This window comes from Tupaia chinensis, unplaced genomic scaffold, assembly GCF_000334495.1.
Source record: "Tupaia chinensis unplaced genomic scaffold, TupChi_1.0 Scaffold000256_1, whole genome shotgun sequence".
NCBI lineage: Eukaryota > Metazoa > Chordata > Mammalia > Scandentia > Tupaiidae > Tupaia > Tupaia belangeri.
In genome coordinates this window covers 141872-159525 of record NW_006159736.1, presented here as the reverse complement: position 1 = coordinate 159525, position 17654 = coordinate 141872, and the positions used below count along the sequence as shown (strand labels likewise).

Sequence of the window (17654 nt, the reverse complement as noted above, 5' to 3'; positions counted from 1 at the left end):
GCACACACGCACATGCACCCGGCATGAGTTTTAAGTCACCGGGTCTGGGATGTGAACCGCGGTCAACTACGTGGGAGTCCAGCAACATAGCCATTACGCTAACTGCTGGTCCCAAGGACTGAGGGCTAAAAATGGATTTTTATGACAGTAGAGAAAACACTGGAAAGTGCAACAGGATGGTCCCATAACGTGAAAATGATAGGGAATAGAACATTTCAGGTTTGTTATGAAATGTGGCCATCAGTGTTACAGGTAACCTCCTGCATGTGTTAAATACCAAATTCAAAGTTCAGTACCTTTGCTTTATCTCTCATTGATCCTTTGCCCAGGATAGACATTTTAGCACCTGTTTCTTCCTGTAGCCTCTTCAAGGAGTTTCCTCTTGGTCCAAGCAATTTCCCCACAAAATTGAACTAGGAAACAAAATCAATAGAATGTCTGTTTTAAGGCAGAGGAAAGGGATAACTTGTACCAAGAATAATTGATAGGTTATGAGTTTTTCCAAACTTTACTATTGAGATATGGGTTGTGCCATAGACATGCACAAACATATTCATGCACACACACACACACACACACACACACACACACACACAGAATTCTTCCTAAAGGAAAGTCAAATTGAATATTATGTTGAACATATAATGTACATAAATAGCCAAACAAATAAATCACTTATTAAGAAAAAGAACAGAGAAATAACATTGGCCTATAAAATTTGCAAAGGCTTTTTCTCTTCAACTACATTAAGAAACACTTTTAATATGTCTGTATCTTCAAAATTGTGGTTAGCATTTAAAATTGATTTTAAAAATAAAGCCTAATATTCATGTTGTTAAACAATACCTGTGTTCATAATAGCCCAGTACATACTTGTTGATGGAGAATAAAGAGACAATTATTCTTTAGCCTTAAGTTCTCTGTGTTAAAGAGTTATTCTTATGATCAGCAAATAATATAAATGAGTCCATAAAGAAAAATGTTCTAAAAATACTATGAATAGAACATATATACAAAGTAGTTTGTTAAAATAGAAAATTTAGGGAGTCCATTGAGTTTTTTTATGCATCATGAGACATGGATTAAAAACAGGTTAATTAAGAGCAAATATCATAGTATTTATATTAGCTAGTAAAAGAAATATTACCCAACCAAATGGCCTAGATAATTAATTATGCCATAATTCATTCCTAGTCAGGTGTTGCTATGTTTTTGTCTCACAAGTTATGATTTTAGCTTTTTTATTTTAATCTACAATCAATCTCAAAATAAGTTTTGCCTATTGTAGAGTATAAAAGATGTTTTAACTGACATATAATAATAATATATATTTGTGGGGTACAATGTAATTTTTCAGTATAAGAATATAATGTGTAATGATTAAATAAGGGTGATTGATGTATCCATCATCTCAACCATTTCTCCTTACTTTGTGTTAAGAACAGTCAAAATCCTCTCTTTTGGTTATTCTGAATATATAGTAAACTGTTGTTAACTATGTTCACTCTATAGTATTTTATAACAAAACAAACCATTCCTCTTGTCTATGTGTAATTTTGTTCAATTAATCAACATCATTAATCCCTCTCCTCATATACTTCCCAGTCTCTAGAAGTCATTCAATTCTCTTTTTCTTTTTTTTTTAAGAGAGATTTTTCCTATAGGGTGTATGTACTTGCCAGAGAGACAGAGATAAGAGAGACAGAAAGTGAGAAATCACCCCCTACCCCCAGGGAGAATGGCCATGCCACAATCCCTTCTCTTCCATTCTCTCTCAGAATCTTGGGCACACATGTACGCGCACCCAGTATGAGTTTTAAGTCACCAGGTCCAGGACTAGAACTGTGGTAAACCATATGAGAGTCCAGCAAAGTAACCATTACACCATCTGCTGGTCCCTCAATTCTCTATTTCTAAGAAGTCATTTCTTTTTTCAGTTTCCTCATGTGTAAGAATAGGTGGTATTTCTCTGTCTGCGTCTAGTTTATTTCACTTAACATAATGTTCTTCAGGCTTACTCATCTTGCTTTGTTCTGTTAGTGACTAATAAAAATGAATGAAGTGAATCATGACATGTTCACTGTGGAATGAATATTACATGGCAGGAAATGTGAACTATCTGAAACCATATGAAATTCTCATTAAGAAATTCTAAAAATAGAAGTTTTGATGAAAAATTCTATCTCTAGGTCTGTGACACTCTTTATAGAATGTAAAAACAAGCAAACAAATGAAATTTTTCCATGAATACACACATATGGAGTAAATTTATCCCATAAATGACAGAAGTAATAATAAACATAAAATTTCGGATCTTCCCTTGTCATGAGGAGTCCGGATATGATCAAGGGGTAATATACAGGTAATGTTAAAGCAATAGATAATATTTTAGACTTTCTTCAACATATGGGTTAGAGAATGTTCATTTTATTTTGTTTTAACTCTGCATGAATGTTATACATGTTCTTTTGAATGCGTTAAGCATTAGATAACATTCCAAAGAAATTAAAGGGAACAAATCCAGTTGAGTAAAATTTGACTGAACTTCATTGTAGTACTCTTTACAGAAGCTCCTTCCCTTTATTGATGATAGTAAAACATTAAATTCAAAAATATCAAAGCAGTCAAAGTGACATCTCCACTGGGAATGCTTATGACTGTGACAAGAAGAAAGGCATTTCATACCATACTGGCTGAGGACAGGTTATTGACAGAAGCAATACGAGGTCCCTACTCTCAGAATTTTCTGTTCTTGTATTCGATTCTTGTGACATATTTCCCAACACTTCTATTTTTAATACAGTAATTTTATTTCTATGTGATAACCAATTTGAAACCAAATTTTCTTGAAGCTATAAGAGAAACATCCCTTTTAATTCTTTCAAAATTTTTTCTGTTGAAATAGAATATCCAACACATTGAAGACGTATGATCAGAGTTTAATTTTACAAACTGTACAAAAGTATCCTTTATGAGGCATGTTAGTTATATAACATTATATTAAGGAAGTCATCATTTTAATGTGTGTTTTTAACGTTTATAAATGCATAGTATACCATGTGTTTTTGCTAACTAGTGTTTATTTATCACAGTTTCAGTTTACTGACAGGATTTTATGTTTTCTACAATGTTGAGATTTTGGAGTTAACACTGAGGAATGACTCAGAGGGCATTTTTCTCAAAGAAATGAACAGCATTTTTGTTTAAGTCCCAAAACATCAAAAGTAGTCATGAAGCTGGTTACATATCTTTAATGTTGTGCTTAGTTTTTGGAAATGTATTTTAATCTCTCAAAACAGTCAGCATAAGAGCTGTTCTAACAAGATATTTCTTTTTTTCTGCTTTTATCCTGTACTCAGTCCCCTTCAAACAAAGCCAATTGACACAGTCATGACAGGTGAATTATGAGTTCACTGACAGCAACTGGTCCTAAACTTTTCTTTAAAGTAAACCTTTTTTAAACACAGAAAATAAATTGAAAGCTACACAGCAGTGTCTTCAATATTTAGACATAATTTAGTAACTGAGGAATCTTTTAAGATTCTTAAAGTTTAATAGAGTGAACACAGCTGTGTTTTCAGTATGCCAAACATATTCAAATAATTTGAAAGTATTTTATCCACATACGTTTTAAGAAAATTAAATTTGTGTATGTAAAATTCATTTTTGCTTAAGTCACTAAATAGTTGTGTTGTAATACTTTATATATTAAAAAATCTTTTGAGCAATTTTAATCAGATTTTTTTTTTTTTTGGAGAGGTTTTTGCTATAGGGTGCATGTGCTCACCAGAAAGAGAGACAGCAAATGAGAAATCAGACCCCAGGGGAGATTGCTACGCCTCAATCCCTTCTCCTCCATTCTCCTCTCGGGATCTTGGGCATGCACACACACTTGCCTGGCGTGAGGTTTAAGCCACCGGATCCAGGATGAGAACTGCATTCTACTACATGGGAGTTCAGCGACTACTCGATCCTTTAATCAGATTTTCAAAATTTTTTCTAAAAGCAAATATTTAAATTGTGGGTTTTTAAAAAATTATTTTGTTTAACTTTATTTATTTTCTTATTTCAATTTGACCAGAGAGGGACAGAGAAAGGGGAAGAGACAGAGAAAAAGTGAGAAAGCAAGCCACCAGGCCCAAGACTTGAACCATAGTCGTCCATGTGGGAGTCCAGCACCCTTAACCACCACACCACCTGCTGGCCCCTTAAATTGTGTTTTAAATAGAATTAGCTGAAAGAATATAATATCAGAGGATTTGAAAAGTAACAAAACATAATTGGTGGCAAAACAAGCACTTATCATAAATTTAGGGACATTTTAAGAATAATATGTTAAGGATGTTTATTTTTAAAATAGTAAACCCAAGACCAGCTTAAAATTTGGTGAAAAAAATATGGCCCAACAGTGGTGCAGGGACAAAACACAACACTTGAGGCTAGTCCTTATGGGAAAGTTACTACTCATCCAAAGTCTTCCCTAAGTACAATATGAAGCACCGTGGCCATGAGCCAGGCTGGCAGAAGATGGGGGTGGACTGCAGCATCAGGACCTAGTCAGGGGTACCTTATCTCTTTCTCTCCTTTTCTCTCTTTGGATTTCTTCCTCATGGAATAAATAAATTTCAAAGTCAATAAATTATTTGGTAAAAATAGACTTCAGAATATTGGCCATTTCTTTCAAAATTTACCAGTTCATCCTGTAGGCATAGGGTATCTCAGAATGTCGTTTATCCTTTTCTCGTGATTACTAACAATTCATTGATACTGCTATGAAATAAATCTTTTTGTTTTAAACATTTTGCATTTTTCTAATCAAGTTAATACCTAATTCCAGCAACTCTGTCTTCTTTCTCAAATTCAGTTGGTGATTCTCATACACTCACATCTCTTTTTTGTGGATACTGGACCTGCGTCTGCTTTGCAATGAAAGGCCTCTCGAACAATTCTGAACTGCCATGTTTAGCTGTTTGCTTCATCTCATTCATACTCTCATACTCTCATTCACACTCTTGTTCATATGACAAAATTGGTCTCAAATTTTCTTATTCCATGATCTCAAGTTCCTCCTGTCCTCATACATGACAATATTTGAACCCTATTTTCATATCTACTCTATTCCTGATTTTCAGATGAATCTCGTTTCTAATAGATCGGACTTCGTAGAACTACTGTGTGTGCTTTGGGAACTCAACATTAAATCAATTTTTAGTACTGTACCCTTGTGCTTGATGCTATTAAAATAAAGCAAAGCAAAATTTGAGCAGACTGAACAAAGAGGGACTATAATTGTAGATCAGAAAGTATCCTTCATGTATAAACAAACAGGAAATGACAGCATGTCAGGAATTCATCTTAGCAATCATCAAAGAAATTTGGTGACCAAGGGAAGAGTGTTTTATTCTAATAGTGCAAAATTTAATCATTGCATTCGGATTTTACAGAGGATGCTACCAAAGAAAACCATTTCCAACTTAACAAAGTAGACAATAATGAGTATTCAAAAAACAAAAACAAAAACAAGGAATAGAAATCAGAATGTTTTAGAATTCACTGTTGAAGTCATTATCAATATATTATCACAGGTTAAATTTTATTCACTAAATATGTTTATATAAAAGCAAGAATGGAACAATTCAGTAACTCACTAACCACCTCTGCTCAGTATCTAGAACTTGTGAAAAGTAGAGAGGATACAAAGTGAATGAGACATCAATAATTCTTTCAGGAAACTCCATTAAGGTGAAAAGGCGTATGTCCAGGAATTATTATCATTTAACTAAGAAACCGATAAGTGCCATAAAAAGTACAGATTAAATGCTATGAGAATTCAAAGGAAGAAAACAGGTTTCTACGTGGAGAAGTTAGAACTTTTTTTGCTTTTTTTTGTTTGTTTGCTTTTGCTGTATATTGAACAGGGAGGCAATAGCTGGGCGTAGGAACAGGCAGGGACATTAGCTCCAAAATGACAGAAATATTCTGGAAGGATTCAGCGCAGTCAGAAAAAACTAAAGATGCAAGAGCTCATTGCACATTGTCTTGTTTAACCTTGGTAAATGATAATGGAAATACAAGTGCAATGGTGGGCACAAAAAAAAGAGACAACATAAGAGTCTAGGATGGTACCTCAAAAAGTCTTGGCAATCTATTGAATTGGGGAGATATAAGGAAAGTAAAGTAGTAAGAAAAATATATTCTATACAGATGTTGCAAAGAGGCTATACCATCAACAAAATTATGAACTGCAGGAAAATAACTTTTGGAGGAAAATTTGGGGTATATTAAATTTGAAGTACTCTTCAAATAGAAAAGCCCACTAGCCATATAGGGGAACACATTGAGAGAAATTTAAGATGAAAATATAAACCTAGTGATTTTCTAAATAGGGAGGCTTCTAAAAGTCATGAAAGGGAGAATGATGGGAAAGAATAGCTCAGTAAAGAAACTTGAGAAATCTTTCTGTTCAGAAAATAAAATAATAAAGAAGGGTAAAGAATTAACTTCTTGAGGAAAAGGGAAGATTTTAATAAAAAGGGAAAAGAGGAAGTTTTTAATAAATCATTCGGTATACAAATATATGTCAAATGACAATTATGTGCCAAGTACTGTGCTAGGAGATTAGGATTCCATAGGAATGTATAACTGGAGTCATTAAAAAACGTCTCCTGGTAAACAGCATTTAAACTGAAATGTGATGTATGGGAAGGTGGGGCAGAGGCAGGAGAGGAATTCCAAGGGAGGCAGGAGGAACACATGAGAGAACCCATGAACATGATGGGATTAAGAAACAAAAATAAATCACTTTGGAGGAGTGAGGAGTGGCGATGGAGGGAAGACATTACAAAAATAAATTCAGGTACTTAATTACACTGTTGAGAATTTTGATCTTTAGTGAAAGTAATGTAGTTCAATTAATGGGCATGAAATGGGAGATGGTCTGGAGCAGGGTGCCAAGTGGATTGCAGAATAGATACCATTTACTTTAAAAGCATCCGGTTGACTACAGTATGTGGAATGAAATGAGTAAGCACAGAGATTGCAGAAATCAGAAAGCAATAGCATTAGCAGAGGCTATAGATTAACCTAGAGTTTGAGAAAAACTGAAACACTTCATTGTATTCAGCAATTAGGATGAATGGTGACTCTAGGAGAAAACATCAACCATTACAATATATTCAGTTCCAGAACCAACATAATATTACAGAATAAAACAATAATGGTCAATGTATAAGTGAGCTAAAAGAGTTTGAGACAATCTACCACAAATGTAAAGAAAAGCTACTCTTGACATAGATCCAAATATCTCATCCTATCACTGTCTTCAGAGAGAAATGCTTGAAGTTAAAGAAAGCATACATAGTAGGAGAGGAATCTATATACTAAATATAAAAATGTAGGTCCTTTAAATGTGTTGATCACAATATATCTTGTTTTTTTTTGGAGACGTTTTTTGCTATAGGGCACATGCGTTCACCAGAAAGACAGAGGGAGACAGAGAGACAGAAAGTGAGAAATCACCCCCCAGGGGCGATGGCTACACTGCAATCCCTTCTCCTACATTCTCCTCTCGGGATCTTGGGCATGCACATACACGTGCCCAGCATGAGTTTAAGCCACCAGGTCCGGGACTCAAACTGTGGTTTGACTACATGGGAGACCAGAGAAATTGCCATTATGCCAACTGCTGGTCCTGATCACAATATATCTTATGCTTAATATTTTCCTCATAAGTTTTCAAATAACAGGGTCTATATGAAACCATACTATACTTTACAGAATGGTCTGTGTTTTATAGAAAGGACAAAGGAACTTGAGAACATGCTGAAAAAGTGATTTGACATGAATTTTAATATAAAAACATACACAATCCATGCCCCATTTGTTCTGCTATAAATAACTCTTTACTATCATGCTTCCACCCTTTTGCATGTTTTAATCATATTTTCCTTACTACTCCAGAGTCTTTGGTCATGTTTTAAATGTTTTTCATTCCATGTGCAGCATGCTTTAATGTATTATAAAACACATCTTTGTCATATTTATACAACCTTCTCCAAGATCAAATTATTTTTATTTAAAAAGTTACTAAGTGAAATGTATTAAGATTTAAAAACACCCTTTATCTTAATTATAACCAAAGCTCAAACCCAAATCCTAATTCATTCAGCATGTACAACTGTACGAATAAAGATGTTTCAAAAGTACTAAACAGATGCACTTTTTATGAAATAATCTGTATGAGTAGACGACTGAATATTAATTCAGTAAACCAACACGCAGCTATGTAATTCTATTTTTATCTGCATTTTTCTGTTTTACTACTTAATACATTCTTTAGCCTATCAAATAGTCATAAAAATAACACCTTAATATGTTCTTATATTAGCAATTAGGATGAATGGTGACTCTAGGAGAAAACATCAACCATTACAATATATTCAGTTCCAGAACCAACATAATATTACAGAATAAAACAATAATGGTCAATGTATAAGTGAGCTAAAAGAGTTTGAGACAATCTACCACAAATGTAAAGAAAAGCTACTCTTGACATAGATCCAAATATCTCATCCTATCACTGTCTTCAGAGAGAAATGCTTGAAGTTAAAGAAAGCATACATAGTAGGAGAGGAATCTATATACTAAATATAAAAATGTAGGTCCTTTAAATGTGTTGATCACAATATATCTTGTTTTTTTTTGGAGACGTTTTTTGCTATAGGGCACATGCGTTCACCAGAAAGACAGAGGGAGACAGAGAGACAGAAAGTGAGAAATCACCCCCCAGGGGCGATGGCTACACTGCAATCCCTTCTCCTACATTCTCCTCTCGGGATCTTGGGCATGCACATACACGTGCCCAGCATGAGTTTAAGCCACCAGGTCCGGGACTCAAACTGTGGTTTGACTACATGGGAGACCAGAGAAATTGCCATTATGCCAACTGCTGGTCCTGATCACAATATATCTTATGCTTAATATTTTCCTCATAAGTTTTCAAATAACAGGGTCTATATGAAACCATACTATACTTTACAGAATGGTCTGTGTTTTATAGAAAGGACAAAGGAACTTGAGAACATGCTGAAAAAGTGATTTGACATGAATTTTAATATAAAAACATACACAATCCATGCCCCATTTGTTCTGCTATAAATAACTCTTTACTATCATGCTTCCACCCTTTTGCATGTTTTAATCATATTTTCCTTACTACTCCAGAGTCTTTGGTCATGTTTTAAATGTTTTTCATTCCATGTGCAGCATGCTTTAATGTATTATAAAACACATCTTTGTCATATTTATACAACCTTCTCCAAGATCAAATTATTTTTATTTAAAAAGTTACTAAGTGAAATGTATTAAGATTTAAAAACACCCTTTATCTTAATTATAACCAAAGCTCAAACCCAAATCCTAATTCATTCAGCATGTACAACTGTACGAATAAAGATGTTTCAAAAGTACTAAACAGATGCACTTTTTATGAAATAATCTGTATGAGTAGACGACTGAATATTAATTCAGTAAACCAACACGCAGCTATGTAATTCTATTTTTATCTGCATTTTTCTGTTTTACTACTTAATACATTCTTTAGCCTATCAAATAGTCATAAAAATAACACCTTAATATGTTCTTATATTTTAGAACTTTAAATTGCTTTAAGTAAGCCATAATGGAGCCAAAATGCTTTTCATTATTAGCCTTCAATGAAATCCTGACTTTTAAAAGTAAATCTTATATTTAAATATCACATAACATAAATCTCTTGTAAGCTTTGTTTACATGTGCAAATTGCACAAGTTTGTTGTTTAAAGGACTTTTCTGACTCTACAGAATGTCTTAAAATAAATATATGTGCTTATGTTTGATGAGGACATATTCCTCCATCAACAAGTGCTTACTGGGAAAGCAGTTGGTGAAATGGTTCTGTCACTGGACTCCCTCATGGTCAACCATGGTTCATGTCCTGGACCAGACATTTAAAAAGACATGCAGGGCACAAAAGCATGCCTGCCCAAAGTCCTGAGAGGAGAATGAGGAAGAAGACATTATGACATGGTCATATCCCCCACTCTGGTTGGTGGATGATTTCTAGCTTTCTGCCTCTCTGTCTCTCTGGCAAGTGGATGCATCTCTATAAGGGGGAAAAAGTGCTTACTGAGCACACACGATGTGCCAGGCATTACTGTAAGTACTGAGAAGTACACTTTAGCCTGCATAAGTATTTATCCAAAGGAAGGTAAAGAAAGGTCAATAAGGCCAGCCAGTTGACATGGTGGTGAAGGCAGCTAGAGTCCACATGGCCAACTGTGTGGTTCAAGTCCCAGATCCAGGGGCTTGAAAAACATGTGGAGCACGTGTACATTTGTGCATGAATGATCGAAATCCTGAGATAGGAAAAGAGAAGGGATTATGTCATGGCCATCATCCCTGAGGGTGCTTTCTCACTTTCCCTTTTTCTTCTCTCTATAGCAAGCACATACGCTTTGTAGCAATATTCTTCAAAAATGGTCAATAAACACATGAAATGATGTTCAACATCAAGAAATTGCAAATCCTAATCCTTTAATCCCCGCTAGGATAACAACGTTAAAGAAAGAAAATAGCAAGAGTTGGCAAAGATGTGGAGAATTAGAGCCCTCGTGTAGTAACTGTGGGACTGTGAAATGGTACAGCCTCTTTGAAATACAATTTGGCTATTCCTCAGAATGTTAAATTTATATTAATCATATAACCCAGCAAATCCACTCCAAAGTATAACCCAGGAGATAAAAACATTTACCTACACACAAAAAATTGTACATAAATTTTCTCAACAGCATTATTTACAATGCTAAAATGTGGATACAACTCACATAGCCATCAATGGATAAGCAAAATAAAATATTTCCATCCAATGGAATATTATTCAACGATAAAAAGAAATGAAGTGGCAAAACATGGATGAATCTCAAAAGAAGTAAACTAAGTGATGTCACTAAAGACCACATATTGAGGACTCCATTTCTTATGAAGTATGCAGATTAGGCAAACCTATAGAGACAAAAATTAAATTAATGTTATTTAAAACTGGAGGAGGAATAAGAGTAACTATGAATAGGTATGGGGTTTCTTTTACAAAGGACTTAAGATGCTGTAAAATTCTATTTTGGCAGTGGTTATATAATCTCATGAATGCATGAAAATATTGAATTGTACACTTTTAATGGGGACATTTTATGTCTGAATTTTCTCTCAATAAATATGTTTAAAATATTAACATGTATAGCTGAGACCTTTTGGAGACGTTACATCACATAATGAGGATCAGTTCCATGGCAGTTTAAAGTTATCAGCCAAACTTCTAAGGTAGTCTTTAGTTTGGGTAGAGTCCATTGCCTTAATGGAATCATGTAGAAGCAGAAGAGTAATTGAATTTAATATATCATGTTCTTGTACTGAAGGACACACACTGTATATTCCTACTCAATATACACTTAAATGTCTTCACGCTATGGAAGGAATTGAAAGATCAAATGGTATGATAGTAGAGAGGGTAAGTGTAGATAACAGATTGTAAGGGAGGAGAGTGGATAGTAGAGAGTGAGTGTTACAGGGTGGGTATGAGATGCAAATAGGAGAAACACTTAACAGACAAAAGATGTAAAATTATCTGTTAAAATGTATTCTATACATTATGATAGGGACTTTATGCAAACTATAAAATTAATATATAACATTTCTGGAATAATTGTATTAAGGTGGTCATTAAAAAAATAACTGAAATGATGGGAACCAGCAGTTAGCGTAATGGCTATGTCGCTGGACTCCCACGTAGTCGACCGCAGTTCGTGTCCCAGACCCGGTGGCTTAAAACTCACACCGGGCGCGTGTGCGTGCGTGCCCAAGATCCCGAGAGGAGAATGGAGGAGAAGGGATTGCGGCGTGACCATCCCCCCTGGGGGAGCGCACGCGCCCTACAGTGAAAATCTCTCCAAAAAAAAAAAAACTGAAATGACAAAATTGTATGGAAAGTTAAGTGACCTACATTGTTAATTATTAGCCTATAAAATTGGCATTTAAAGACTAATTTTAATTTTCCTTGTCTGAAAATAAAAAAAAAATATTTTTTTCAAAGGGAAATGGGACTACAAAAAAAAATTTAAAAAAGGGATAAAAACAAGAAACTTCCTTTTAACTATATAGTACCTTTAGTATGGCTATTAAGAAGTGCTTGAGGGACCAGCAGTTGGCATAAGGGCTATGTCTCAGGACTCCCACGTGGTTGAGCACGATTGGAGTCCTAGACCCAGTGGCTTAAACTCACACCACGTGCGTGCCCAAGATTCTCAGAGGAGAATGGAGAAGGGATTGTGGCACGGCCATCCCCCCTGGGAGGTGATTTGTCACTTTCTGGCTCTCTGTCTCTCTCTGGTGAGCACACACACCCTATAGCAAAAACCTCTACAAAAAAAAAAAAAAAGTGCTTGAGGCTTGAGGGGCTGCAGGTGGCATGGTAGTTAAGGCACTGGATTCCCTCATGTCCAAATGCGTTCGAGTCCTGAACCTGGTGGCTTGCTTTCTCACTCTCTCTCTCTGTCTCTCTCTAGTCCATATTAGTAGTAGTAATAGTAATAATAATAATGATAAAAAATGTCCTTGAAATTTAGATTTCTTGTTTCTTCATCCAATAGTTTCTTAAATAAGTTTCAACTAAGGATTTCAGAAATAATACGTGGTTTGGCTAAAAAAACAAACTGAATAATCCTTTACCTAATATTGAACAGACTGATGGTGTTTAAATGAATTTTAAAAAAGTACTCATTCTCTTTCCTCTCCTACTGAATCAATATCTAACTTTAGGAAATTGAAGTGTATCTTTTTATAATGTGTTGAACTATTTAAGCAGTATATACAGTAAAATACAGAACAATACAAAGGTTGATTTTTAATCAGCTTGAATCTTGAAAAAGCTAATTACCATTCAGAAAATGGCTACTTCAATATATTTAAATTTGAATAAATATGTACTTAGAATGACAGCTCCATAGAAGCAAGGATTGTTGTTTCACTGCCTTGTACCTGTTTTGTTTTTTTTTTTTTTTTCTTTTTCTTTTTGAGAGGTTTTTGCTATAGGGCATGTGCACTTGCTGAAAATACAGAGAGAGACAGAGAGACAGAAAGAGGGAAATCATCCCCCAGGGTGGATGGCCATGTCACAATCCCTTCTCCTTCATTCTCCTCTCGGGATCTTGGGCACGCACACACATGCACCCAGCGTGAGTGTAAGCCCCTGGGTCTGTGTCTCAAACCACGGTCGACTACATGGAGTCTAGTGACATAGCCATTACGCCAACTGCTGGTCCCAAGGCTTGTACCATTTTTAAATGTACCGTCTTTTTAATTTTTTTTTATCATGAATATTTATGTAATTAAAAGTTTTTTATTCTCCCAGTCTTTTTACATTAGCTTTAATGGGAGTGCCTCAATTCACTCCTTAATTCATTTCTTATATTGAAAGGAAGTCTTTATAGAATATCACAGAGCATACTAAGAATTTATGTGCATTAAATTGTAATTTTGGTAAATGCCAATAAATGCTATGCCTTACATTTCCTCTTTTTTTATTTTTTAATATATTTTTTTAATTTCAAGGAAAGTAGTCTTAGCTTTAAAAAGTCAAAGAAATGCTATGAGAGCTTTGCTTAAAACTTAAAGCCAGGAAGCAGGTTAGGATTCTGTTCAAATGGTTGGTAGGTACAATGATCTTATTGGCAGCTCAAGACAAGACAAAAATCCTTAAAACCAGAAAACAAAACCTAAAAGAAAATCAGAAATGTTTTATTCAAAAGTCATAAACTCCTATTTCACCATTTCAGTCTCAGGTACTTTATCTATCTTGTGTTGTGTTGTGGTCTGATCTTACCGATTAAATTCTGGGATATGATATTCAACTCAAGACTTTTCCCTACAATTAGGATGGCCATTTTCTTAGTTTTTGAACTCTTATTTCTGGGTGTCTATATTTAATTTTCCTGGTATAGCACTCCTTTCAGAACTTCTTGGAGAGTTGGTTTTATATCAGTATATTCTTTCAGATTTTATCTGAGAATGTTCTTTTCTTCCATATGAAGGATAATCTTGCTGGGTACAGTATTCTTTTTTTTTTTTTTTTTTTTTTTTTTTTTAGAGAGATTTTAGCTGTAGGGCGTGTGCTCGCCAGACAGACCGAGACTGAAGGACAGAAAGTGAAAAATCACCTCCCTGGGGGGATGGCCACGCCACAATCCCTTCTCCTCCATTCTCCTCCTCTCAGGATCTTGGGCATGCATGCACATGCACCTGGTGTGAGTTTTAAGCCACCTGGTCCAGGAAGCGTATTGTGGTCGACTACGCTGGAGTCCAGCAACATAGCCATTACGCTAACTGCTGGCCACTGGGTGCAGTATTCTTGGTTGAAATTGCTTTTCCCTTAAACTTTGAATATATTTCCCATTCTTTCTTTGTTCACATTGTTTCTGATGAGAGCTTTGCTGTTAGCCTGATGGGATAACCTTTGTAGATAACTTAATGATTCCCTGTTGCCAATCTTAGTATCTTGTCTTGTCTATGGTTTTGGTCAATCTGGTTACAATGTGTCTTGGAGAAGATCTTCTTGGTTTGATTCTATTTGGGGTCCTTTGTATTTCTTGGGGCTGGATCATTAAATGTCTCTCTAGGTTTGAAAAGGATTTCATGGAATAGATTATCAATGCCCTTATGGGTCTCTTCACCTTCTGATATACCAATTAATCTGGAAGTTTGAACGTTTGATGTTTGAACATTTGATGGTATCTAGTTTTTCTCATATATTATTCTCATTTTTTCAAGCAATTTTCTCAGTTTTTGTGGTGGACTTTTCTAGGCCAGCAATTCGAACTTCTATATCTGAGGTTCGATTTTTTGTATGATCTACTCTGCTTTTAATACTTGCAAGGGAGGTTTTGACTTCCTGCATTATAGCCTTCATTTCTAACACTTCCATTTGATTCTTTTTTCATGGTGTTTATTTCCTCTTTCAGATCTTGCAAGAATTTCCTCACCTCCTGGAACTCATAGATCCCTTTTTCCTGTGTCTTCTGCAGTACATAGTCTCTCTTCTCTTCCATCTCTGTTGACTTTGTCAATATGAATATTCTAAAATCATTATCTCACATTTCTGTGAGTTTCGTATTGTCTGAGGATGAAGAGGAGATATTATTTTCCCTTGGAAGAGAGATATTTTCGTGCTTTCCCACATTTCTTGTGACCCTGTGGTGATTTCTGGTCATCTGATTGATGGTGTGTTTTTTCCTAATTCTTGAAGTTCAATATGAGCTTTCAGAGGTGTGCAAAAAGAGGTGATCTATATTCTCACTTCCATTCTATTTTTCACTCTTTGTGAGTCAGATTCAGTGGGAACTGAGGAGTATTCTGACACTAATTGTATTTAGATGTTTGGATATTATTCACTTTTACATTTCTAGACACACAGTGCATGGAGGTAGAGCAGCCAAAGAACAAAGATTAAAAACAAACAAACAAACAAAAAGAATTAGAAAAGAGAAAAGGAGAAAAAAATAAAATTAAAAATAAGAAAAAAAGGTAATAAAAACATTTTCTATTTCAATTTTAAAAAGTGAAAACTGTGCAGTGCTTATATTTCACAGCTCAAGGTCAGTAGCCATCTCAGAATGGGCCTGGGTTTGTGCCTTTTCTAAATGGGATGGGGAAAGGCACAAATTAGGACAATAAAGGAGGGCCTTGAGAGCCCAGAGAATACTTTACCTTAAAAAAAAAAATGAAAAGAAACAGGGAGACACAGAGACAGAGAGAGTCAGAGAGAGGGAGAGGATACAGAGGTAGCCCTACCCACTAGAAATGAATCTGGAGGGAGAAGTCTCAGAAGAAAATATTCATATTGAACAATGAAATCAATATTTCACAGCTCAAGTTCAGTAGCTATCTCAGGAATATATTGCCTTTTTGTTACCAAGTTATAAGAATTATTTACACAATTCTGGCTACAATGCCCTCTTAAGATGTATTATTTACAAATATTCCAATCTTCACATATTTTTTTCCATTTTCTTGATGACTGTCATTTTCAACACAAACGTTTTTAATTTTAACATGGTCAAATTTATTTTTTATTTTTCACATGTGCTCTTGGTGTCATATCTAAATGCCACTACTTGGCGAGATTTACCATTTTGTTATAAGAGTTGCATAGTTTTCATGAATACATTTGGATTTATGGTAACTTCCAGTTAATTCTTGTGTATCATGTAAGATAGGGCTCCTCCTTGATTGTCAAAAAAAAAAAAATTAACTAACCATAGACATACTAGCTAATTTGTGGAATCTCATTTCTTTTTCACTGGACATTATTTCTACCTTTAGGCTAGTATTTAATTATCTTATTTTAGCTTTACAGTATATTTCAAAATTGAGTATTTGAGTTTTTCAAATTTGTTCCTTATTTTCAAGATAGTTCTAGTTATTTTATATTTCCATTTAATTTTTGATTGGCTTGTTGACTTCTGGGAAAAGACACCAGAAATTTTGACACAGATTGCAATGAAACAGTCACCTTAACAATATTAATACCCTAACACATAAGCATGGTATGTCTTTCTACTTATTTAGATGAATCTGTTTCAACAATTTGGGTTTTTTTTTAGTTTTCAATGAAAAGCCTTATCTTATTCTTCTTCTATTGAATTAATTCCTAGGAGTTTTTTTTTTTTTTGATACTATTGTAAATGGGAGTTTTCTTAATTTAACCATTGAATACTTAATGCTATCGTATGGCTTTTTGTATACTAATCTAGTACTCTGCAAACTCACTAGACGTATTATCAGTTTTAATAGCATTTAGTGAACTTGTTTGCATTTTTTAATACAAGATCATATCATCTGCAAATAGAAATTTTTCCACTGCTTTCTTCCTAGGATGGGTACCTTTTATTTCTTGTTCTTGCCTAATTGCTCCAGATAGACTATCCAGTAAAATGTTAAAGAGAAATGGTGAAAGTTCACATCCTTGCAGTATTCCCGACTTTAAGGAGAAAACAGTCGATCTTTTTTTTTTTTTTTATACATTTTTTTCTTTATTTACATTCATTCACTGTACATCATTATAGCATACAAAATGAGATTTTTCCATTGAGAATACACTGTATATTGGCTCAATCAAGCACATCAACATATGTGTTATTGTCAACAAATCATTTTCCATTTCTTGTTTTCTGTATATTTTGCCTTTTTTCCCATCCTTGATTCCCTATCCCACCCTCTGCCATCTCCCACCCTCCTCCCACACTGTGTCTGGTATCTATTGTTGCTTTCTATGCCTCCCCCATTTTATTGTTTCACTAAATATCTTAATAAATCTAAATATTTTCAATAGCAAGCACAGCTGATATGTACATATCCATGAACACAAGACTGACTTTAGGCATAAACCTCAGTGAATAGAATGAACATACTGTAAAGTAGCACCTAACTAGGGCTATATAGCTTAACTGCAGTCATCAAATAGGTATTTCTAATGCCTTTTTTTTTTTCTTCTGAAATTTTTTTTATTAATTTACATTCATTCCCTGAGCATCATCACAACATTCTAAATGTGATTTCCCATCTAGAAT

The 17654-nt window shown here is 34.6% G+C and overlaps 1 protein-coding gene across 1 annotated transcript in view; it reads right to left on the bottom strand.

Annotated features, from left to right (window-relative positions):
* KHDRBS2 (KH RNA binding domain containing, signal transduction associated 2) overlaps positions 1-17654 on the bottom strand; it is a 528464-nt gene that overhangs the window by 411472 nt on the left and 99338 nt on the right. Inside the window, exon 3 of the mRNA XM_006149188.1 lies at positions 297-413. Coding sequence (XP_006149250.1) covers positions 297-413 — 117 coding nt within the window. The remainder of the gene's footprint in view (positions 1-296; positions 414-17654) is intronic.